The sequence below is a fragment of the Manacus candei genome, unplaced genomic scaffold (genome assembly GCF_025592945.1).
Source record: "Manacus candei isolate 608988 ecotype Guabito, Panama unplaced genomic scaffold, ASM2559294v1 h1tg000159l, whole genome shotgun sequence".
NCBI lineage: Eukaryota > Metazoa > Chordata > Aves > Passeriformes > Pipridae > Manacus > Manacus candei.
The window spans coordinates 3,511,776-3,536,005 of record NW_026138207.1 but is presented as its reverse complement, the minus strand read 5'-3'; the positions used below and the strand labels follow the sequence as shown (position 1 = coordinate 3,536,005).

At 40.8% G+C, this 24,230-nt stretch overlaps 1 protein-coding gene across 1 annotated transcript in view; it reads right to left on the bottom strand.

The window, feature by feature from the left end:
• TMEM255B (transmembrane protein 255B) overlaps positions 1-24,230 on the bottom strand; it is a 69,422-nt gene that overhangs the window by 8,865 nt on the left and 36,327 nt on the right. The window contains exons 5-7 of the mRNA XM_051772785.1: positions 7,482-7,562; positions 4,851-4,936; positions 1,529-1,688 (exon numbers count right to left, since the gene is read on the bottom strand). Coding sequence (XP_051628745.1) covers positions 1,529-1,688; positions 4,851-4,936; positions 7,482-7,562 — 327 coding nt within the window. The remainder of the gene's footprint in view (positions 1-1,528; positions 1,689-4,850; positions 4,937-7,481; positions 7,563-24,230) is intronic.

Below are 24,230 nucleotides of genomic sequence, written 5' to 3'. Positions count from 1 at the left end.
GCACCCATCTGCTAGGCAGGGGAAAACACTTAGTGGCGCTAAAAAGCTGCAATGCTCTCTCAGGGACTTAGTGTAGATGACGCTTCATATAGCTGTTCTCTCCCTTATTTCCCACTGCAGTTGCTTCTGCCATTGTTTCTCTGACGAGTAGGAGATGAATTAAGATGGGAAATCTGCTCTCTCCCATTGGGCAGCTGCAACTCTTTACTGGCTGGCTGCAATCTTATCAACTTCTAGCAAGAGTTCGCTGACTTAAATTTGATAGCTCAGCTGCACGTCTTCCATAGGAAAGCTCAGTGTGCTCATTTTCCTTAAGGTAGAGAGGGAAATATTTCCAGGAAATTTTGCAACTCTTAACAGAGATAAATTTCAAATAATTCATTTGGCCCTGCTCTGTCAGGTGGTTTTAAGCACCCAACACACGTTGTAGTTAGGCCAGGCATGCTTGCTGAGGAACTCTGGGTGGTCAGAGCCAGGCCTGGATGGTCTCCAGTCTGACTGGGTCCTTGGCTCACTGGCTGCGAGGTCTGAGCAGCACCTTCCCTCTAGTCTGCCCCTCCTCCTGCCCAGATGTACATCTCAACTATCTCTCTTGCTTTCTCTTCCCTGCTCCATACCTCTCTTATTTTGTTTTACCTGTCTTTTTATTGAGTTTTTGCCTCTGGAATAGCCACCAGTAACATCATGGATCTAAGATGACCTGTGCTGCTATCACACCTCCCTTTGGCTCCTGCATTTCACTTCCATCCCCTCACCTCCACCCATTTAGTTTGGAAGCTTTTTGGGCTGGGACCATCTACTCCTCTGAGAGTCTAATCAATCATGAGCCCCTTTGTTGGTCTTTAGGCACTGCTTTAGCAAACATGACCAGTGACAGTGATGATCCCAGGAATAGCTTCACCCTTTTAATGTGTAAGAAAATCTAGGTGGATGAAGCATTGTATCAGATTATCCCTCCTAGCTAACAGCCTCTTCTGGCTGCAGTGTTGCACATCAGCACAACATGGTGCTGTGGCACAGGCAGCAATTAGAGAGTGGCATTCCTTAGCGAAGCAAAAGAGGATGTTAATGTGACCTGGGTACACAACTGTTTAAATAAAAACTTGACTGGTACTTCAGAATTCATCCCCATTCTTGGGGAAAAGAAGTACGTAAATTAAACAGTCACACCTAGGACTTGAGTTTTACATGTTAGCTACAAACTAGCATGCTCAGACTCTGTGCTGGCCCACATGTTCAGAGATGAATTAGAAGGAAAAAAAAGATGCCACTTAGTGAAGTGCCAGCATTTGTTCAGACAGGCACCTGTTTTTTCCCTTCTATTCATGTATTTGACCAGGCTTGACCTACTTAGCTGTGAGCAGCGGCAATAGCTTAGCCTAAAGATATAACTCCAGACTCCCAGAACACACAGTAAACACGTTCAAAGTGTCTCCTTTGTACACTTACGCTTCCTTGGTTTTAACCCATATGACAATGTCAACAAGCCCAGACATCCGCACATAAGGCAAGAGACTGTGAGCCTTACCATGTCTTTAAAAGCCCCAAGAATGGCTGCTGTAATAATGCCCAGAAACAAGCCAATGATGTTGAGGACTGTGGAGGACCACAGCAGCCTGTACAGGTGAACCACATCCTGACAGCTGCTGACGCCAAGAAATTCATAGTAGCTGGAGGACTGGTCTGAACTGAAAGGGAATGCAGACAATGTCACTGCAGTGGGAATGGTTTTGCACACAATATAGAGCTCTAGAGGATCTGAATCCTTCCTGCTTGCTTTCCTGTTTGGCAAAGTACTTCATCCATGCTCCCACCAAACACTGCTCGGAAGAACCGGATAAAGTTCTGCTGTAAAATTGGCTCTGCTAAGGCTAGCATCAAACATGCAGTCCAACTAATACCAACTCTAGTTTTGCTGATTGGTGGTGTTTATCAGCATGGACTCTTTTTTAATTTTTTTGCTCAGGGCCTCTGAACACAGGCACAGTCTTGGTATATGGATGCTTGTCATTCAGCTACCAGCTAAAGCATGCTTGCCTTTGATTTTTTTCACAGCTCACCTGCTGGCATCTTTGAAACTGGGAAAAACAAGTTGCTTAAGCATTAATTCAACCACAGGAAGGGAGGTTTTTCTAGCTGGCTACACTTCTTTATGATGTCCATGGTTCCAAATTAAGAAATGCAATACAGTACAGTATAAAGATGTGTCTTTTACACTATGGATTGTACTATCCAGAAATCTTTGTTCATATTTCTACACCACACTAGTTATTGCAAATCAGGCATGTTTAACCTTCATTGTCTTGCCAAAAGCCAGTGAAAGCTCTGCAGAGGAAGGTAGCAGTGTGGAGAAACCAACAATATTCCTGGGAAGAACCAAGGCAGGCATAGTCCTGTCCAATCAATGGCTTGAGGGTATGGTTCTGGCACTGAAGAACCACTACTGTTGAGTTCACTTGGCCACTATCACGAGCCCATCTTAACTAGGCAAACCTATAACTTCAGCTACCACGAGGCTGAGGAAATCAGACTTGTGATCCTGCCCACATACCACTCTATTCCATGGCTGAGAACAAACTACTCTGTGTAACTGTGTCTAGTCCTGCTTCTCTCTAGCCATCCTGTGAGCTGGAATTGCCAAGTCTCTACAGCATCATGACTGCTCGTTTACTTGCTGTCCACTGTGAAGGACACACATGTCTAATTGTATCATGGAATACTATCACAGCAGTGATCAGTCCCAGGTGTTCCAGACAAACTCAATGTCTTAGAAAAATGGAATGAGGATCTCCATCGGGAGGGGGAATATGCCTGAGCTCTCCTTGTTGTTAGCTTATGCTTTAAGCAACAGAGTTTCACTCACTTTTCTTTGATAACTCTGCATACTTCCAGCCCTTTAACACCCCTGTTCTTTCCTGTATTGAATTCTGCTGTTTGATTCAGTGTTAACATGTAGCAGTTAGCTGTGTACCATGGAAGGAAGCATTCTCAGAATATACATTGCAAATGTATATGCAATGCATTGCAAATATGGTGTTCCATCATTTTTCTGTCATAGAAATGCCTGATGCCTGATTGACTAATGTAAGGACTTTTGTGCTTGTTGTCCATCACAGAAAAGGTACAACAGTTGTGCATTCTCTACCTTTCCCATTTCACTTGTTCTGTATAACTGCATCATATCCAGATTTAATATTTTTTACATAAGCAAAAGATTGTAACATTCGTAGTAGATTTTAATCCATCCTGTAGACCTGCACTCACTTTTTGTCTTCTATCTGCATGAGAAATATGCACGCATAGATGACTTACCCCTAGTCCCAAATGTCATTTTTTACTTCTCTTGCCCAGGAACTGGGCAAGAGCTACTTTGTTATGCAGAAACCTTGATTGTGCCACCCTTGTTTCCCTACACCCAAACTGTTCATGTCTGGCAGGATTCTAGCCAAGGCTTCCAGAGGACTGGGGCTATAAACAGCTGCTAGCATACGAAAAGGAGGCAAAACCAAAATAAAACAGGAGATGTAGGAAGGAAGAAAGATGAGAAATACATGGAGGATAAAAAGGAAAACTGACTGTCAGTGAACTGTAGAGGGTTGCAGAGGTCACATGAGAGTGCCTGGTAAGATGATTGTGAGAAATAAATGAGATGGTTTTATTACAAGCAGATATTTCCATGGTTACCTCATGTTGAGATACCTGGAGGTCATTTTGGGAGACTGAAGAGCCATTTTGTGGTCAGGAACTGGTGGGTTGCATGTTGTTCTGGTCACTGTTACTGACTGCTGCTTACTGCCTGCCTTGTTTGCTGTTCTTATTGTTCTGGTGGTTCTGATCACTGTTACTACTGCTGACTTACTGTTTTGCTTACTGGTACAGTAGGAAGGCGAATCGGAAAGCCTGTAAGGCAGTGAGACCAATTTGGGCTCACTGCCAGGAGACCATGCAGCTGGGGGCAGGGAAACAACCTCATAGGTGGATGGGAACAACCAGTGAACTGTACCAAAAGGTGAGGATTGCCTTTTGAGGAAGAGAGGAGCAGGGCCTGGCATGGGAGGTGTGAGGGAACAGTTATATAAATCAAGAGACCTTAAAAAGGCTTGTCCCCTCCCAGTCAGGTGTGCTCAAACCAGGTCACGAGTTCGGTGCAACCAGTGCTCTGCTAATAAAGTTCTTTGTTTCACTTTATTTGACCATCTTCTAAGTTTAAATTAGAGATATTTCTCACAATGACACACGGGTATGTAGTAATTGGACAAGAGGGAATGGCTTTAGACTGAAAGAGGGAGGAATTAGATTAGATATTAGGAAGAAATTCCTCACTGTTAGAGTGGTGAGACATTGGAACAGGTTGCCCAGAGAAGCTGTGGTTGCCCCATTTATGGAAGTGTATCCAAGACCCACTTGGATAAGGCTCTGAGAAACCTGGTAGGTGTCCCTACACATGGCAAGGGGGTTGGAACTAGATGATCTTCCAACCCAAACCATTCTGTGAATCTATGATACTGAGGTGTGCAAAGGGTGACTCAGGTAGAAGACTTATTAAATCTAATGGGAAAATTGTATTGCCAGACCAACAGTATATCCAAACAGGGCTGTGACTGTGATCAATTTTGATCACAAAGCAAAGAGCTTATGGATGTATTTAAAGAAAAAGAAACTTAAATAATATCAACACTAGTAAACAAGTCCTGACATCTTATCTGCTGGCATCAGGACTTCAATTGAAGAGGAACTGGACTTCTCAGCATATAAGCTCCTTGTGTTGCTTTTCCAGGCCCTATCATTTACAAGTAAGGACAAACAACCAAGGATTTCTCACAGGCCATGAACCGCACCCAGGTACTTACTTCTCACAGTTGTACAGATCACAGCAATAGCATGTGTTACTCTTTACTTTCAGCTGGCACTTGCTGTTTAAGGTATGACATGTCACCTGCCAAAAAAGAAGAGACTGACCTTTATTCTCAGTGTTTCAGTGTTGTGTAAATCATCCTACTGGCCACAGAAAAAATAAACTACTGCAGTGTCAAGTTTTATTACCTGTTGTGCAGAAAGATCCTGATATTCCAAAATCTACAACCACAGGCCAAAAGGATGTCTCTGAGTTCCTAGGACATTTAACCAGGATGTCAGCCCCAGAGTCTGAGGGCATTTGCACTATGAAGCCCAGAGCCCCCAGCATCAGCCTGCAGTCAGGGCTTGCCAGAGTTTTTAAGCACTTTGCGGCACTGCCTGGTGCTATTCTGCTGAGACCCAGGGTCTGCAGCCATGAGATTTGGATCTCTACAGCTGTGGTGTGGAGACCATGTCTCCATGTCTTGAGAGATACATTACAGAAAGTCACCGAAGTGGATAAGAATACCAGTCCATTATAGTGGTGAAATGGGCAAAGGAGTCGATTTATCTGAACAACTTCCAATAAATGTGAGCTCTCTCCTTTCAGTAAAAACCTCCTGAAGATGGAAATAATTAGGAACACCAGCAAGAACAATCCCAAAACTCACAAACAAAATAATTCAGAAAAGATCCAAGCACTCCAGTAAATAAGTACCATTTACTGCAAGCTTTTGAATAGAAAACTGAAAAGGTTAATTTGCGTGAGCAGGAATTCGAGGGATGGACAGATGTTAGAACAATAAAGGCAGGCACATGTACACCACTTTCTATCCAGACAAAAAAATCATTTTAATGACTCCTTAAGTGTGGTAAGCATTAATCACTTCTACTTGTCACTACAGACCAATTGAAATATTTTATATGTAAGGTGCTTTTTTTCCCCTAAGATTTTTAGCTTATTGACCCTGAAATCCTGGAGAGCTCTCAGGTTTCAAAAGCTAGCAGGTCAGAAAATATGTTCTTTCTCTAGCTTTTATTTTGATGGAAAAAAATGTACTGTAACCACTGAGAAGTATTTTGTTCACAAAATGCAAATAAAATATATTGTCGAATGGAAAATTCTTCATAATGAAAAAATAGAAGGAGCATGCCTGCTTTTGAGAAGTTTCTGTCAGACAGTTCTGCTTAGCCATGAATATGCTACTCTGTGGAACAGTGTCCACAAGAGGTGTTAAAAAAGATGTTTCTCAGCTCCTGAGTACTGAATCTGTACATCCTTTTTAGTGTGAAAACTGCCACTGTAGACCACTTAGAGGTGAGAGATGGCAATCAAAAGGAAACTTGCACTCAGTAAACAATCTGTTCTTCCTAGTTAAGTGTTTGCCTGGCATGCAGAGCATGTCCCCTGCTCACTAGCTGGCTAACTTTGGAAAAGTAAAAGCCAAGTACAAATGCCATGAATCCTTAACTCTGAATTAGCACATGCTGACTCTAAATCAGTGGACAACCAGATAAGCATGTTAGTAAAAACTACCCACGCTTTTAAAAGATACATTTTTTTTTTTTGCCAGAATAGAGAAAGGAGTTCTGGGTGGCCCAACTTCAGACGTTCCCAGAAGCAGCAGAGCTGTAGAAAACCATCTGTCTGGAAGCTCAAGGCTGGGGTCACCCACAAGTTGTGGTCAGTGTGACACCAACCACATGCTTATTACAGAAATCAGAAGCATTTCTCAGGCTATATGTCTGAGTGTGCAAGCACACTTTAGAAGAGGATGGAGTAAAACTTAAAGAGTGTTGTCACACTTCATAAGTTTTTCTGGACAGGTCTTCAGTCAAGGAGATAATTGAAATATTTTTGTCATACATTTTTCTGGGATCAACAACGGAGTGCCCTAGCAGCAAGATTTAAGGAGCTGCTTAACCTGGTAATATACTTTGCTAAGCTTTCTAGAATTTTTGGTGGTAGCACTCCCCATACACCTTTTCTTAGCCATGGGAGGGATAGTGATAAAGGACATCTGGCTTCCTGAAAATTATACCATTGTCTAGCTGTTCTCAATGCTGCTCTGCCTTTCTTTTCACCACCAATTTACCACAATAATAAAATAGGAAAAGAAACTGAATCTGGACTTCTCAGGAGGCTAGCCATTTGGATATGGGCACTTTTCCAGCCATGTTGATGTCATTGAGATAATAAAAAAGCTGCATTCAGACCATTGATGTTTTTGGCCTGTGATGGATAAATACAGAGGTTTGAAGTCTTCTGGACAATACAAGTGGATTAATTTAGATATTTCCTATTCCACTTGGAGTCTACAAAAACCTCCTTAGAGAAAGATGCCAATGTGACAAACACATTCCAGACAACTATTATACAGCATAGATGGACTGGGAATCATTCCAGTCCCAGAGTAATGTACTGGATAGAAACACCAATGATGATTCAAAACCGCACTGATTGTAGTGATTTGCAATCATCAGAGGCTTGGATAAGCAGGGAGTCACCTGTGGGAGAAAGAACAGTGGGCTTTCTCTCTACCCGTGACCTACATGGACAGACATGCTGCCAAACATCTACCTCCCTCCTCCCCAGCCCCTCAAAGCACAGCAAAATAAACACATGATGAAGTGAGTTTGTTTACCTCTGTCTGGTAGGCATCATATAGGAATCCTATTCCACTTGAATAAAACTGGCACCTTTTGTTATACAAAGGTCTGGGTTCCTGTAAAGAAAAGAGAAGTCAAAATAGTAACTGGTACGGAGGAAGTGTGAAGGCACCATGTCCCGTGTCCCCATGCCAAATGCTTACAGCTCTGTGGAGCCAAAGCCAATGCAGTCACTTGGGTAAGCAGCTCACACACACCTCTATGTTGGCTTTCTTTCCAGAGTGGCTCTCCTCTTTTCCTTCCTCACTCCACCACTAAGCTATGGGAGTATCATTTATTTTTCTCTGTATTGATCACCGCTATTAAGAAGGCATCACCGCTGGCATTTAACCACTTCCTTGCTTGATGTCAAAGAGTACGGCTCTATGAGAACAGTTCAGCCACTCTTTTTTCTGGTACAGTGTCTTACTGAGCACCAAGATTTACTTTGCTGCAAGATATGGGACTTTCTTTTTAAGGGATTTCAACAATATCCATAAAGAAAACAAAGTAAAATAGGTAATACTTTGAGCTTACCACTTACAACACACACTTAAAACCCCAAAAGCAAAACAAAAAATGATGAAGAAATTAAGGCATAAAGAGAAGGCAATTTGCACTGTTTGTTTTTACCTTATTTTTTATTTATTGCAAAATATGTGTTAGCTGCTCATATTTCATATTTTGCTTGTAACAGTTCCCACAAACTGATATAAAGGAAGAACACAATGAAATATCCTTGGCCAGATGGACCATATGTGTTTCTGACCTTGGCAAATGGCCACTCTGAAGGCTAGAGGGTGCATATGGTCTAGGTAAATACCTAGACCATATTTGCCTTGGGAGGATTTGACAACTTGAGTCCTCTGTGATTCAATGTCTGTCTCAAAACAGTGTGGGAATTACTTATACTTGGAAAAAAAAATAAAAAGAGACTTTTTCAACTTTCTGTCACTTATGTCCTGATCTGTGCCTTCAAAAGGACTCAAGTGCTCCCCAGTATGTCACACAGACCACCTCCAACAGAGAAGATGGAAACTCACTATCTGCCATCCCCTCTTTCCATACTAACTTACAAGCAAAGGACTATTTAAGTTGTTGGCAGAAATCTGCACTGATTAACTTTCACTGCATTTTTAAGTCTTAAAATCCATCCAGAAATAACACAGTAATTGCAGAAATATCTGCACTACTTCAGACCAATTTTGAGTATTCTATGCTTGTTGGATTATGAAGTGTGAACTGTATAAATTTGCTGACTCAAAATACATAGTTAGTTAAAATGCAGAGCTAGGCAGGATTGCAGACAGATCAATGAATAAAGCTCCTCCATCAGCCTGTTTTCCTTTTTGATTACTCTGGCAAACCCAAGGAAGTTTGGACACCAACTCCCAAGGGTTAGGGAAAGGTTAGCTTCCTGCATCTAAAAATATTAATTTATATCACACAAGTGTAAGAAAAAATGCTTTAGTAACTCTTTTTCTCTAGAGAAAAAGCAAATACCACACAAACAGCATGCCGTATCTTGAACTAGGTCAACATCCTTCCATAGTCCTGGGAAAGCATTAGCCTTTAGCCATAACTTCCAGGGACAGATCTGGTTGGGAGGTCTAACAGGGATGTAGTTTCTCTGCCAGAACAAGGAGCTGACAAGGAGAGCTGCTCTGCTGGATCTCATACTCACAAAAAAGGAAAGACTGGTCAGGGATGTGAAGATGAGGGGCAGCCTTTCCCCCAATAATGAGGTGGTGGGGTTCAGAATCTGGAGAGGAGGAAGCAGGGAAAAGAAGGATCCCAATCCTGAACTTGAGGAACAGAGACTTTGGCCTATTCAGTGATCTGCTTGGAAGAATCCCATGAGATACAGTCCTGGAAAGCAGTGAGGTCCAGGAGAGTGGGATTCAAGGTTCACCTCTTCCAAACTTAGGAACAGTTCATCCCAACCAGCAGAAAATCAATCAAAGGCAGAATGAGGCCTGTGTGAATGAACAAGGAGTTCCAGATGTAACTCAAACACAAAAAGAAAGTCTACAAGAAGTGCAATCAGGGGAAAATCACCAGGGAAGAAAATAAATAAATTATATGAGCATGCAGGGATGGGGTTAGGAAAGCCCAAGCCCATCTGGAATTCAATCCAGCAAGGGCTGTAAAGGACAACAAGAAGGACTTCTATGGGTGTATTAGCAGCAAAAGAGAGATCAGAAAAAATATGTGCACACTACTAAATAAGGCTGGCAACCTGGTGACAAAAGACACGGTAAAGGCTAAGGTGTTCAATGCCTTCCTTGCCTTAGTCTTCAGTGAAGACCAGTGGGAAAATTTGGGGCAAGAAAGACTTACCCTTGTTGGAGGAGGATCAGGCTAGGGAGCATTTAAATAGGCAGGTGATACATCCCATTTTCATGAATGGCAAGAAAGAGAATCAAGGGAACTACACACTGGTGGAAGGTGATGGAGAAAATAATCTTGGAAACCATTTCCAATCATCTCAAGGACAGGAAGGTGATTGGGAGTGTTCAACATGGATTTACAAAGGGAGAATCATGTCTGACCAATCCGTTAACCTTCTACGATGATGTAACTGGCTTGGTGGATGAGTGGAGCTTCTCAGTCATCTGCTTCTGGATGTTGTTTACCTTCCCTTCAGTAATGCCTCTAACAGTCTCATTCTTGCAGACAAGCTGATGAAGTATGAGCTAAAAAAATGAACAGTGAGGTGGACTGAATGCTGGCAGAACTGCTGGGGTCATGGTGTTGTGATCAGTGACATGAAGTCCAACTGGAGGTGACTCAATAGTTGTCTATTCCAGAGGTCAATACTAGGGACAATATTGTGTAACATCTTTATTACTGAACTGGATGATGGGTAGAGTGCACCCTCCACTAGCTGGTAGATGACACAAAACGGGGATGAGTGATTGAAATACCAGGGGACCATGTTATTGTTCAGAGGGACCTGGGCTGGAGGAATGGCCCACAGGAACCTCTAGAAGTTCAGCACAGGGAAATGTCAAATCCTGAACCTGGGGAGGAATAATCCCATGTCCCAGAAAAGACTGGGGCCTGACAGGCTGGACAGCAGCATCACCAGCAGGCCTATGGAAATGATCCTTCCTCTCTGCTCAGCACTGGTGAGATGTATCTGGAACACTGGGTAAAGTGCTGTGCTTCCCACTATGACAGAGACCATGAACATGGTCTGTTAATTAACACACTGGAGCATCTGTCATAAGAGAGGCTGCTGAGAGTTGAGACTGTTCAGCCTAGACAAGAGAAGGCTCCCATGTACCTCATCAATAGGTACCAATACCTGATGGGGGAAGTAAAGAAGATGAAGACAGATTTTTCTCGGTAGTATCCAGAAAAAGGACAAAAGGCAATGGGCACAAACTGAAATACAGCAAATTCCATTTAAACATAAGGAGAAACTTTTTCTAATTAATTTAGGTGATTAAATACTGGAACAGGTTTTCCAGAGTGGTTGTAGAGTCTCCATCTCTGGAGATACTCAAACTGGACACAGTTCTGAGCAACCTGTGCTAGCTGACACTGCTCTCAGCAGAGGTGGTTGGATTAGAAATCTCCAGAGGTTCTGCCCAGTCTCAGCAACTCTGTGATTCTGTGAAGATGATCAGAGTCTATGTCAGGGTATGAGCACACTAACAAGTTCTCTTGAAGTATCACAGGCTGTGAATTTAGCAGACATAACTTAGCACCTGGAGACAGATATTCCCTGATCTTACCTTCTGGGCACTCATGCCCTTATTACAGGTTGCTGGTGAGTGACACCACTGTATCACACTATGAGGCTCTGTCTGACCCCAAATGCTAAGATACTCTCCACAGACACCTCTATATCTTGTTAAAAGCAGTGAGAGAGCTATCTAATCTGCCTCCATCAAGTACAGAAAGACCCTCACTTTGGTCCTGATCTCTTGGCTTACACAGTTTTAGTACCCTTTACAACTCCTTCCTCTTAAAAAGAAATTAGTCCTTTTATTGGTTTGGTCTTTGAGGGAGAAGACAACATGTTTTTCATCCAAGTGTGCTTATGACTGGAAGCAGCACTGTTCCCTGGGGAGAGAGGTGATTGATTAATCCATACCAGCTATTATTGTTTCATATTACTGTGCAGCAAAAAGGTCAGAGCTGCAACATGGAAGCGACCACTGTGAATACAGTTAATACATTTGCATGCACAATCATGGCAAACAAGTACCTTCCTTCATGCACCTAATTTTGAACGGCAAGCCTGCTGCACCAGTACAGCCAGCCTTGTGCATTCAGCCTGTTCTTCTAAACTCACCCATATGTGCAATCAAAATAAATGAGTGATGATCAAGTGTACAGAAATAACCAAGATTAGACAACTGTTGACTTTGTCCAGACACCCATAGAATTTAACACCTAAAGCACAAAGCTTTAAAGTAGAGGTGTATTGGGGATGCCTAAAGCTTGCAAGGGTAAAAGCTTCCATTTGCATGCCACAGAGGTGCTGTGGTCTGTCTCTCAGCTAAGGTGTTTATATGAATAAGGCACCACACAGATATTAAAAGGTGTTTAAAAATTAACCAACAGTACATCACACCACATTAGCACCTGCTCAAGTCTCTAATACCAAAGGCAAATGAGACATACTTTAAAGCTATAAAAGTAGTTCTGACAGACTGCTCTTAAAATACTTCATGTTGCATACAACAGAGTGTGTATGAATATCGGATATCTACCAGTTCTTGATTCTTCTTGATTCTACTGCTTATAGCAATACTGATAGAGACACAGCTTTTACATACTATATATCTAAGTATATATATGTATTTCATCTAATCACAGTAGCTTTAAAGTATATAGGAACAATATTGTGTTTAACTGGTTTAATATTCTTTGGTACCAGGAACTTCCTCAATCACTATTATTGAAATAGAGCTATGCAAAACCTCCCACTAATGTGTAATATTAATATATAATGAATAATGTATTCCCTTTCTCTGCTTCTTTGAGTAACTTTCTTTAACTGGAAATGGGCAGATGGGAAAGTTCTGTTGGTTAGAGCTCTGCTGATAGATGCAGAGGGCAAAATATGTAGGTTGGCAAAAAGAGGAAGAATTCTGTATAAAAATGTAGTTGTATGCTTGGTTTTATTTATTGATGTAAAGGAAAGATGCACAGGTTTTATTCAATCCTTCTGAAAAAAGATGATTTCTTAGCTAATTATGTGTGAATGTGTTTGTGTATACTGGCTAGATACAGTCAGATTGCCATCAGTCCAAGTTTAGAACATTTAATTCCCTTTAATTTCAGACAAATCCAAACTGCTCATCCTTGAACCTTACAGGGCAAAATGTAGCTCTCCATCTCCTTGCAGTTTTTATTTCAATAATTTTCTAGTATGTGCATTAAAACTTGAGAGTGATAAACAAATGGACAAGGGGGAAGTCTTTATGCCAAGGAAGAGAAGATTTGGTCCAAATATAGAGGGTTTTGGTTTGGTTGATTCCTTTAAGAGCATACAGTGGAAAACCCATGTTCTCTTTGATGGTGGGAACATTGCAATACATTTGTGTAAGAAAAGTATTCTTTGAACAGTATCTTTGGTGGATTTGATAAAAATGTCTGTGGGGAGTTGAAGGGTTCTTATGTGAGGTACGGAAAGTAAATATTTCTATGCCACTTTTTGTTTCCTTGGAGAACAGATGTATTTTGGATAACATAGGGAAAATTCCATCTCCGTTATGTGTAAGATCACTTTCAGAAAGCTGAGATATAGTTTAAACTGTATTGATTGAAATGTATGCTATATTTTACAAAACATGGATAATAATTTAGTGAAATAATTATATAGTGAGGGCTATTTTTTTCCAGTTTCAGTATTTATTTAGTTTTAACTTCCATGGCTTCTAGAGGTGTAGATTAATCATTGCCAGGGAACATTTCCAGGCCTGAAACTTGACCATCTAGCCTATTAAATTGTTAGAACTGTGCCAATGATGGCTTTGGCCTGGGCAAACTGTTACTCATCCAAAATAATTTCTGGGCATGATTTGTAAATTAGCATGGGCCAAGAACTATTCCCAGTAAGTAATTTGGACATTGCCATTTACACCCAGAGAGACTTTGAGAGTAGGGATGTGGGCTTCACCATGCCAGTTGGCCTGAGAAACACTATCCTGGGCACATGTAAAAGACAAATATAGATAAAATTGAGGAGTCCAAAACCAGACTAATGTTTTTAGTGGCCCACTAACTTGAAGTTTTTAATTTTCCGTTTTCTTCCTACAACATTTTTGTAGGTCCTTTTCATCTACATTATAGCTAGCAATGAATAGGAGAGGTATAGTTGCCAAGGTTTAAGTTTAATCCTAAAAGCAAACCGAAACATCACCCTTCAGTGCCAGCTCAGCCTTGCGCCAACATTTGGGTGTTCTGGAGATTATAACTCCCTTCAAGATCAGGTTCTCTGATAACTTTCTGAAAGCAAGCATGCAAATATGAACAAACAGAAATTATTAGCAACAAGCTTTTATACCTTTCTGGAGGCTGAGATGGAGGGTAGGTATCTGTGTCTGCCCTGCACTGACTATCTTCAGAGCACATGGTATATGGGAGCATGCAAACCTGAGAGCTTTCAGACCAAAGAGCCTCATAAAAGAAGGTGCCAACATATTAGGAGACTGGGAAAGCAGGCAGAATGAATCACTGTCTGGGGACAGGTGGTTGGATCCTGCCCTGTACAAACAACGAGAGGAAATGCTATAGGTCTTTTGTAATTCCTGTCTCACTCTGACCAAGGGCTCTTTCTCAGTGTTTTTCAAGAACGCTCTCAAATGAGATGGCTGTCTCTGAGGAAGACTGCTAGGAGATCCAATGGATTTATAGAAATGATTAATTCAAACATCTTTGTGCTTTCACTCATAAACAAAAGAAAAATGACCGCTGTGATAAGATGACATTAAGGAACTTCTGAGTCTATGGTTATCAATACTGAAGTGAGGGTGGATAAGCTTTAAAGAAAAAAACATTTTATATTTCTGCTTGCTCACCAGGCTTGCAACCTCCACATAAAGCACATGATCATACTTTCTAGAATCAAAAAAAGGGTGGATTTTTTTGACAACTGTTTTGGGCTTTTACTCATTAGCAGCTAAATGTGCAATTCAATTTTCAGTTTGTAATTTCTGGAGCAGAAGTGGCTTTCAGAAAACAATTTATCTTGCAAAATTTAATGATTATAAGAAAATACCCAAAATAATACCTTCTGAACTCTCCAAGTCCATATTTCCAAATATTGAATCCACATCAACTACTGGAAAACAAACTAATTAAAATAACTATTTTAAACTGGCTAGTTTCCTACAGACCTGCACCTTCCCTTGTGTTGTTAAAGAATCTTTAACCTCCTGGCAGACCAATAGAATGCCTTATCCATAATTCATGAGATGTTATATTTTTGTACACATAGTTTACATGTAATTATTAAAATACTGCTCCTCATATGCCTCATTGACATTTATTTCTGTGAGTAACAGCATTATTTTCATAACCTCTGTATTTCAGACAGCAGCTAGGAAGAGAGGGGTCATTGCTCACTGCACTGCAGGATTCTCCAGCCAGGACAGAGCATGTGCTTCCACAGGAAAATGTGCCTCCTTGGACAGGCCAGTGCCTTGGGGCTGCCCAACCCCATCATGGGGCTCAGTAGGTTTCTCTCCCTTCAATATCTGAGGCTGCTCTTAAGGGAGTGCCAGGCACTTCATCAAGTGGGCCTCCTAAATCTTTCCATTTCTGAATTTCAGAAAGTTTTCTCCACTATGATAGTAATGTCTGTTTCCTACTTTTCATTCTGTGTTTTGTCCTCTTGACAGCATCACCTTGACTAACAACATAGAAAGTCCTGGGCTGTCAGAGTGTGCATAGTGCATGCTGGCTGGGATTTGGAAAGGTGAGTGATAAAAAAAAAAGAGAGCAAGCCATTTCTGGAACTCCCATGTCTAGGCTGCTGCACAGATGTGAGGTTATGCTACTTCCTAGGGCTGCAATGGACTGGATAATCAGGAACAGAATGTTTTCCATTTTTTTTGCTATTTTTTTCCAAATTCAGCCAATAACTAGCAAAGTATATTAAGAAACTAGAATCCCTCAAATTAGGTTTTCACATGTTCTTTTGACCTGATCTGCAGACTTGGCTAGTGTGTGTTGATTCAACTTCTACATGTACTGCCCCTGCCTTAAGAGTCAAGGGTTCTGAAATGTGCAGTTGAACAAACCCTTCGAGACGATGCAGAGTGACACAGAGAGACAGGATGGTTCTGTCCATGCCATACTCCTGCTGTAACTACAACACATTAGTGATCCCCTGGTGCAAATAATACATTCTAAGTGTTGTATAAAGACTTAAGAAGCAGTTGTGACAGTATCTTGTTACATGCTTTGGGTGAAGTCATGCCATGAGAGTAATGCTGAGAGTTCACTCTAGACTGCAGTCAGCACTTGCTCTTTTTTGTGCTTCTACATCTGCCTTGCCTGAATTTAAGAGCTAATCTTCTTCCAGAAATGCTGTGCTCTAGCCTAGGGACCCTGCATGTCTTGTCTGCTATGCTGAAATAACCCAACTGCAGTGCCAAAAATAGGAAAAGCAGCTGATGGGGCTTAAAAACTTTACTCTCACAAACCACATTTACTTCGTGCTTTCCAGGAGCTCTTTTTAGGATTTCTATGTAATTTGAAAGACTAGATCTACAGAATCTTCTTCTCTTAATGCTTGTGAGCAGTAGATATTCATGTCAGGTCTTTCAAATCAGTAAATACTTAAGAGTACCTGTATACTGTCATGGGTGAAAAACACACATACATGGATCTATCTCACTTTGTATTTCCTCACTGATTTTTACTTTGTGTAAATATTTTGTAGTGATAGCCTCAGCCTCACTCTTCTTTATTTCGAAGAGGTCTGGTAGTACTGCTGCAGTCAAATGAAAAGCCTCCAGATGCTGGAGCTGCCCCATTGCTAGATGACGTGCACAAACAGGTCGCTTCTTGATGTGGACTGACAGGTCTGTTCTCAGATGGATATAGATTTACTAGAAAAGGTTAAGTCGCCTTCTTTCAGTGACTTTTGGCCACACTCTCTGAGGCACAAAGGTGGGAGGAAAGGCCCATCAGCCTTCCAAAGCAGATGGAATGCAGCGGGACAAGCAGAAGAAATGGGAGCAGACTCCCCTGCACATCTCCAAGGAGGTTCAGTGGCCCCAGTGCCTTTAACTGGTGCAGGCACAGGTGGTGGCAGGAAGAAAAGATGTGTGTGCAGAGCTGCTGAGCGACACTGTGCCTGTCTTGTTGCAAACCTGTATGGCATCAGAGGCAGCTGCTCTGGCTGGGGGATGAGGGGCCACACAAGGCTCCAGTGAGGATGCCTACTTCTGCCTTAATACCCCAGACCTCTGGCAAATCCAAGCCTGGCACTGCAATAGGTCTGCTTTCCTTTAGTCAAGTCTTGCTAGCCAGTGTCTCTCAGGATGAGGCTGTAGACCTTCCCATAATACCTGCAACAGCTATTTTGCGTAGTTAAAAACTTAGATTTACCACTGACTTTTACATAAGTTTCTAATGATGTAATTAGCTGATACTATTCAAGGCTGTAATTTTAGTTATTGCTTGATGCAGTTAGATATTTAATTGCTTATTATAGTTGATTACTTACACTGATGACGTTACTTTGATTATAGGGTTTGTTATGTGACCTGATTGCTGTGTCTTGATTATAATAATGTTGTGACATATGAGTAATTAACGTTTCCACAAGAATGCAAGAAATGTTTAGTCTGTTTCTCGTCACATAACTCAAATACAAGAAAAACTCCTCCATCCCCTCCCTTTTTCCTCAATGCTATCATAATATGTAATAAATATATAAATCTCCAAGTATATAAATCTCTAAGAAATGTCATTTTGCAAGACACTAGACATCTGAAATACTGGATACCCCAATGACTGAAACATAGGAGGATTTCCTTTATAATGCTCTTTTGAATTTGTTTAACATTAAAGAGCGGGAAAAGAGGTTGCACTACAAGCAAAAAAGTTGAGTAATATCTATATATTGAATATCTACATCTACAAATGAAATGCTGGAGGTTTAATTAATATTGTAGTGTTGATTTTAATTTTCAGGTCATGGCACAAAACATACCTATTATAATTTAAGTAATGTAATAACACTTTTATGTATTAAATTTTTACGTTAGGTATTGAGCAGAAAACAGACAGAAAGTATGTGTTTATGCCCAGCAATTTGCCATCAGAGCTCACTGTCATCCCTGTAAAGGAAGATCTCCACCAGCACACATGACAACACATTAGAGGCCAGGCTGACAGGGCTCATCCAAATGGGAGGGACTGCAGGACTAGGCCCCAAAATATAAGAGAGTAAAAAGACCATGAGATAAGCCTAAGGAGTAATGGAAAGATTAAACAATTAGTGAAATGGTTCATGTATACCCTGACTGTTCAGGTACAATTAGCTTTTCCCCATCTCCACTGGCTTGTCATTTTGAAGCTCGCATGCATTTCAGAAGATCAGAAATACATGGTGTTCAGTGAGAGGTAAAAATGCCACTGGACGTACTGGTGGCTGGGAATGTGGAGAGAGCTGCACTGAGGCACACACACAACAAAATTCTAGGCAGACCTGCTAAAAAAAAAAATCTAACTATGTTACCTTCTTGGAATTTATCATAGAAGACTAAAATATATTACAAGTGTGAACTTCCATAATCTATCAATGCTTTTGCAACACATTTTAATAAGCTCTTAATAGAGCCATAAATAATCATCAATCAAAACTTTGTCGAATCCTTGGAACACACTGTTCATGGACATTATATGCAACTGCGTAATCATCCATCCACAGAGAGAGAAATTCCTGCTACATGATATTATTATTCATACTAGTTATGGTTTCTTCTTAAAGATGAAGCAAATAAAAATTTTTGCTAGGGCACATTGCAGCATACTTAAACATCTTTAATTTTACTCTAGTAAAATTGAAGGACTTTTGTATGCTTTGCTAATTTAAATGCATGTGAATAAACAACATTTTTTGCTTTTTGTTTTATTACTCCACTAATTTCTGCACTGGGCAATTCAAACCCCTGTTTTTCCTTCGACAAATGATGAAAAAAATCGCCAAGTATTTTTTCTGTAGTCTAAAGTCTGCAGGTGGTTACTTCCTCTCCCTCTATGTATCTGTGTAGAAGCTTTGAATTTTTTTCATAGAATAGTAGCATCTGTGGTTAGTCTAGAAACATTTCTGAGAATAGGAAACAATTAAGGAAATCACCCTCTGCTGGCAGTGCATAAGAGATTATACTTTTTGGAGCAGACTGCAAGCCCTTTGCCCCAGTCACCCACCTTTCCTGGGACTAAAGTGTAATTAACTTGCTTTGTATGCTTTGCATAAATTCCATCATGGCTAATGCTTTGTAAAGTAACCAAGTAAAGATGGAAGTAGACAGTAAATCTTCCCTGATCCAAGTTGTTATTCTACACCGCTAAACAAATTCTGCCCTCCCTGCACCACATCTGATTTTTGAATGTATAGAAGCCACACAGATGCAGAAGACTATAATCTATGTACAAATGCAGAAGATCATAATCTATGGAAACTAGAATACCAGTGCAATTTTAAACTTGGATCAAATGCTTCTCACTTTCTCACATCTCATATTATTTCTCGCAATAATAATATGGTCGTTAATATCATTAAAATGTCTAGAATTTCCCTCCATATCTTTAGAGTTGATTTAGAATATACCTAATGGCATACACAACTATCTAAGTACACTGGGAGCAAAGCTACAAGAAAATGTTCAGAGACTTAGAAATTGGAAGTGCCAGATTTGCTATTGCCCCAGTGCACTAAAAATTCTGCCCTGTTGTAGATTGACATTGTGCTCTTTGTGCAATAGGATCATGCAATTAAATGGCAGTGGCATTTAACCATTAGCTTTCATATAATCAAATGCATGGGTCATTCTCTTAACCTTTTCTCAGAGCACAAACTCCCAATTTAAAATAAAAGAGTAGTCTCCCTCCCTCCCTATTGCATGAATTGCAGTAAGATACCTCTTACTGTATCTGCACAGAATTCTTCCCTCAAAGCTGCATTGCTGCAATTTGAGTGACCAAGTAATGACATTAATGAGGGTCCTCACTGTGGGCTGTTACATCTCAAAGAGGGAAGCCAATGGACCAATATTTATGTCAGGGAGTTAGGGGATGCTGGACCAATCCTTGTTTTTGCCAGTGAAAGCATTTGTCCTACACAGTGACGCAAATAGGAAAGGAACTGGGAATTTCTCTTTTTCCTTCCCATCAGCAAGTGAATTGTTCTTTGGCGGTGTGTATGCTGCCTAATGGTTCAGACATTTCTGTTTGGTTGGCACATTACCAGCCCTTTTCCCTCAGGGAACAAGTCACAGCAGAGAAGAAAAAAGAGATTTTAAAGAATTCGCAATTTGGCTAAACCTGAAAGGAATTCCAGAGGAAAAATGAGAGCTGTATAACCAGAGGCCTTTGTCCCTGCCAGTGTGAGACGCTCTGCAAACTGAAGGTTCTCCAGAAAAAACAGGTTGCCATTATTTTTCTTACTGCAAAATATCTGGCAACCAAACTAATGCATACTACCAGCTCCTCTGCAGTGTCAGTATATTCAGGCTGTACACATCACGTTTACCTGTCCAGAAAGAAAGGAATATCAGATTGCAGATTTGTGGGTACAAAAACCCTGAAGCTCCTCCCTGTCTCTGTGTTCTAGACAGAAATCATTAGTGAAATGACAGTTTTGCTGAAAAGTCCCTAGATGCATCCAATATACTCATCATTGTATATACATGTCTTGTATATTATCCAGTACGTGAGGAATAGCCGTTTTAGTAAAGATGTTATTTCAGTTATGTTCATGTTAAAGATTGCATTTCCTCTGTTGATCTGAAGACCAGCAAACCTAGACCAGAAATCTCAATAAATAGTTTTCAGGTGGTTTTAATCTATGAACCCTTAAACATTTTCCAACAGGGATCAGGTCCGGGCACCACACAGACAGATCTGTAGACAAGAGGCAATAGAGTTTCCACCTGACTATAAAAATAGTTCACAAGACCCTTCTTGAAGACGCTGCTCTAGAATGACCTTCTGAATAACAAAGACTAAATAATTTCATCCCAAGACATATGCATCAAGTTCATAACTTCCAGAGAAGCTTCACAAGACCATATAAAAATAAGATTGGGATTGAAATATTTCAGTGATGGAGAACTATCCATAACCTTGACAAAGCTGTTTCCATAATTCTTTGTTGTCAAAACTGTGCCTGCTTCATGGTTTGAATCTGTTAAGCGTTGACTTCAATTCACTGCACTTAGTTCGATTTTGTTCAAGAGACTAAAAGCCCTCTGCTATCAGGTAACCTTTGATTATGCAAATACCTCAGAGAGGACAATATCAGTTCACCTCTCAACCTTTTTTTTGTTAAATGAAATAAATCAAATTTCTGCGTACTGTTTCTAAAGGGTACCACTCCAAATTTTAGGTTTTTATTCTCTGAACTTTTTCCAAGTCAGTAAGGTCCTTTGCAAAGCACCAAAAAATACCAGAGCTGGAGTCAGTAATCAAGCAATGGTCCCACCAGCTATTCCTATATTGCCCAATAAATGCCGGAGACGCAATGCCACATGGTCTCACCATTTTGCTCACACCAACACAGCTTAGCATTATCCATCTAGTTCAGATTTGGTTTCAAGATAGCTTGTGGGGGTGGTTTGAAACTGTTCTGCAATGTCAGTATATTTTCTTCTACTAGATTTCCTTGTGACTTCTGTTGTGATGCTTTTGACTTATGCACCTCTGACTAATTTACCTTTCATGGGACTGGACACTCCCAAGCTGTAATGCACTTCACAGAGGAAATATATGTGAGTAACAGGAACAAAAATGACGGTACAACAGGCTTCGAGCTTTTCAGGCCTTTCAAGAAAATTCTTTTTCAAAGAAGATTATTCATCCTTCAATTTAAAGTATGCTCAACTGCATTTGGACGCATGCGAATGAATATGCTACATGAAATGAAATGCATGTTACATGAATATGGTCATCTTGCAGTACAAAGAGAAATCTTGGCAGATTGGGTTAAGTTGGTTGCAGGAATCCTCCTTTGCTCCAAGTCTTAAATTAAGTTCATAAAAAAGAATTAATCTCCCCTTGTAAATAATTGTTACTCTAAGAATGCTACCTGTGCTTCCCATCTCAGTGTCAGATGCAAGGTCTAATACTAGGATTAACGCTGTGGGATAGTTGGCCATTGGCATGTCAAAATGCACTGCTTGCAAACTTCAGCACTTTGTATTTAGGAAATTCATCAATAAAACATTTTAACCTCAGTGGACCATCAATACAAAAATCACTACTCAACTAGTGCTAATTTTCAGTTATAAATGTTTAGTGCTCACTCTGCTTAAAAAAAAACATACGACTGCAAAACTTTTCATAGAATCATAGAATAGTTTGGGTTGCAAGAGCTCATCTAATAGCAATGAACAGAGACATCTTCAACTAGACCAGGTTGCTCAGAGCACTGTCCAATCTGACCTTGAATGTTTCCAGGGAAGGGGCACTTACCACATCTCTGGACAACCTGATTCAGTGTTTTACCACTCTCACAGTAAAAAACACTTCCCAACATCTCTGGACAGCCTCATTCAGTGTTTTACCACCCTCACAGTAAAAAATTTCTTCCTTATATCTAATCTAACTGACCCTCCCAAAAAGTTTGCCTGCATCTTTTATATAGCCCCCCTTTAGGTACTGAAAGGCCACAATCAAGTTTCCCTGGAACTTCTCCAGGCTAAACGACCTCAGCTCTCTCAGCCTGTCTTCATAGGACGCATGCTCCATCCTTCTGATCATCTTTGTGGCCCTCCTCTGGACTTGTTCTAACAGATCCATGTCCTTCCTGTGCTGAGGAATTCAAAGCTGGATGCAATACTCCAGGTTGGACCTTCAATAGAGCAGAGTAGAGGAGCAGAATCACCTTCATTGACCTGTTGGCCACACTTCTTTTGATGTTTTTATGGTATATGCTATGCCATGCTGTTATATTAGTGAGTCACACAGGATGGAAATGGAATTAAAAGTTATTAGCTAATTTTGTCTCGTGTGGCAGCATGGAGAAAGTAAAACGCATTTAGTGTTGTTCTCCAGAGAATCTACCTAACTTAATTCCAACTCAATGATTCTTTGAGTTGTGTTTTCTGCCACCAGTTGTCAAGGTAACAGCTTTGTTATACATGGAATACAACTATTTGTTTTTCGCTTCAAAGGAAAGGCCACTCAGAACATTTTCAAATTACTTTTTAGAACATCTGGCCTGCAGTGTGCAAGACTGTGGTCTGTGTTACATGTCATGGGCTTGTGAAGTCACCCTGTAGTAAAATGCAGCTGTGGTCAGCAAAGCTGCAGGTCACTCCTGCTGCAGTTCTTGCCTGAGTGTTGTAGTGAAACCTCAAAACAAAAGAGCAGGATGCAGATGAACCCAGTTCTAAGCAAAAGGGAACAGGACAGTGGATATGTCCGTAGATTTATGCTGTCCCTTCACTGCGCCACATAAAATCAGACTCTCTTAAAATCACTTCCTTTTAAAGCAAGTTCATGCCAGATGATAAACTGCATTAAAACAGCTGAGAGGAAATATCAATAATTGATGATAAGGTAAGTAAGAGTCATTACCAAAGTCTTGGGCTTTATAAACAGAAAATTCAGCCCAGTTCATGCTTAAAAGCAAGCCAAAAATGCTAAGTAAGTGGCAATTAATAGAGCATTCAAACATTTTTATTCTTTTCTTTTGGAGAGAGAAGACATTTAGAAGAGAAATCTGGTGCATCTTTAAAAATAGTTGAACCTGAATCTAAATTCTTTGACCGCAATCTGTTAATTTTTGTACAGCATCAATGTCAAATCCTTTATCTGAGCTGGAATAACCACAGGCAACCATTGGCAAAGAAAAAGAATGGATATGTTCGTCAACAAGTTGAATATAAATTAGCAGGGTGCTTTTGCAAAAGAGATGGCCAACCACACACTGGGCTGCATTAGCAAACCATTACCAATATGTTGGAGGAAGTGATTATTCCTTTCTGAGAACACTCACATGGCTACATCTCACTATGGCAGCCAATTTTAATCCCTCTCCAAGTCAAGAAAGACCTTAGCAAATTACAGTCTGATCAGTGGAGGGCCACTAAATGATCACAGAGGGGACTAAAAGACAGGAGGTACCAGAATAGGTTCTGTATCAGGAATATTGTGGCCAGCAGGACCAAGTAAGTGATTCTTTCCCTATAGTCGGCGCTGGTGAGGCCACATCTTGAGTACTGTTTCCAGTTCTGGGCCTCTCAATTCAGGAAGGGCATCAAGGCGCTGGAGTGTGTTCAGAGAAGGGCAACAAAGCTGGTGAAGGGTCTGGAACACAAGTCCCGTGAGGAGCAGCTGAGGGAGCTGGGGTTGTTTAACCTGGAGAAGAGGAGGCTCAGGGGGACCTTATCACTCTCTACAACCCTCCAAAAGGAGATTGTAACCAGGTAGGGGTTGGCCTCCTCTCCTGGGCAACTAGTGACAGGATGAGAGGACATAGTCTTAAGGTGTGCCAGGGGATGTTAGGTGGGACATTAGGAAGAATTTCTTCACAGAAAGGGCAA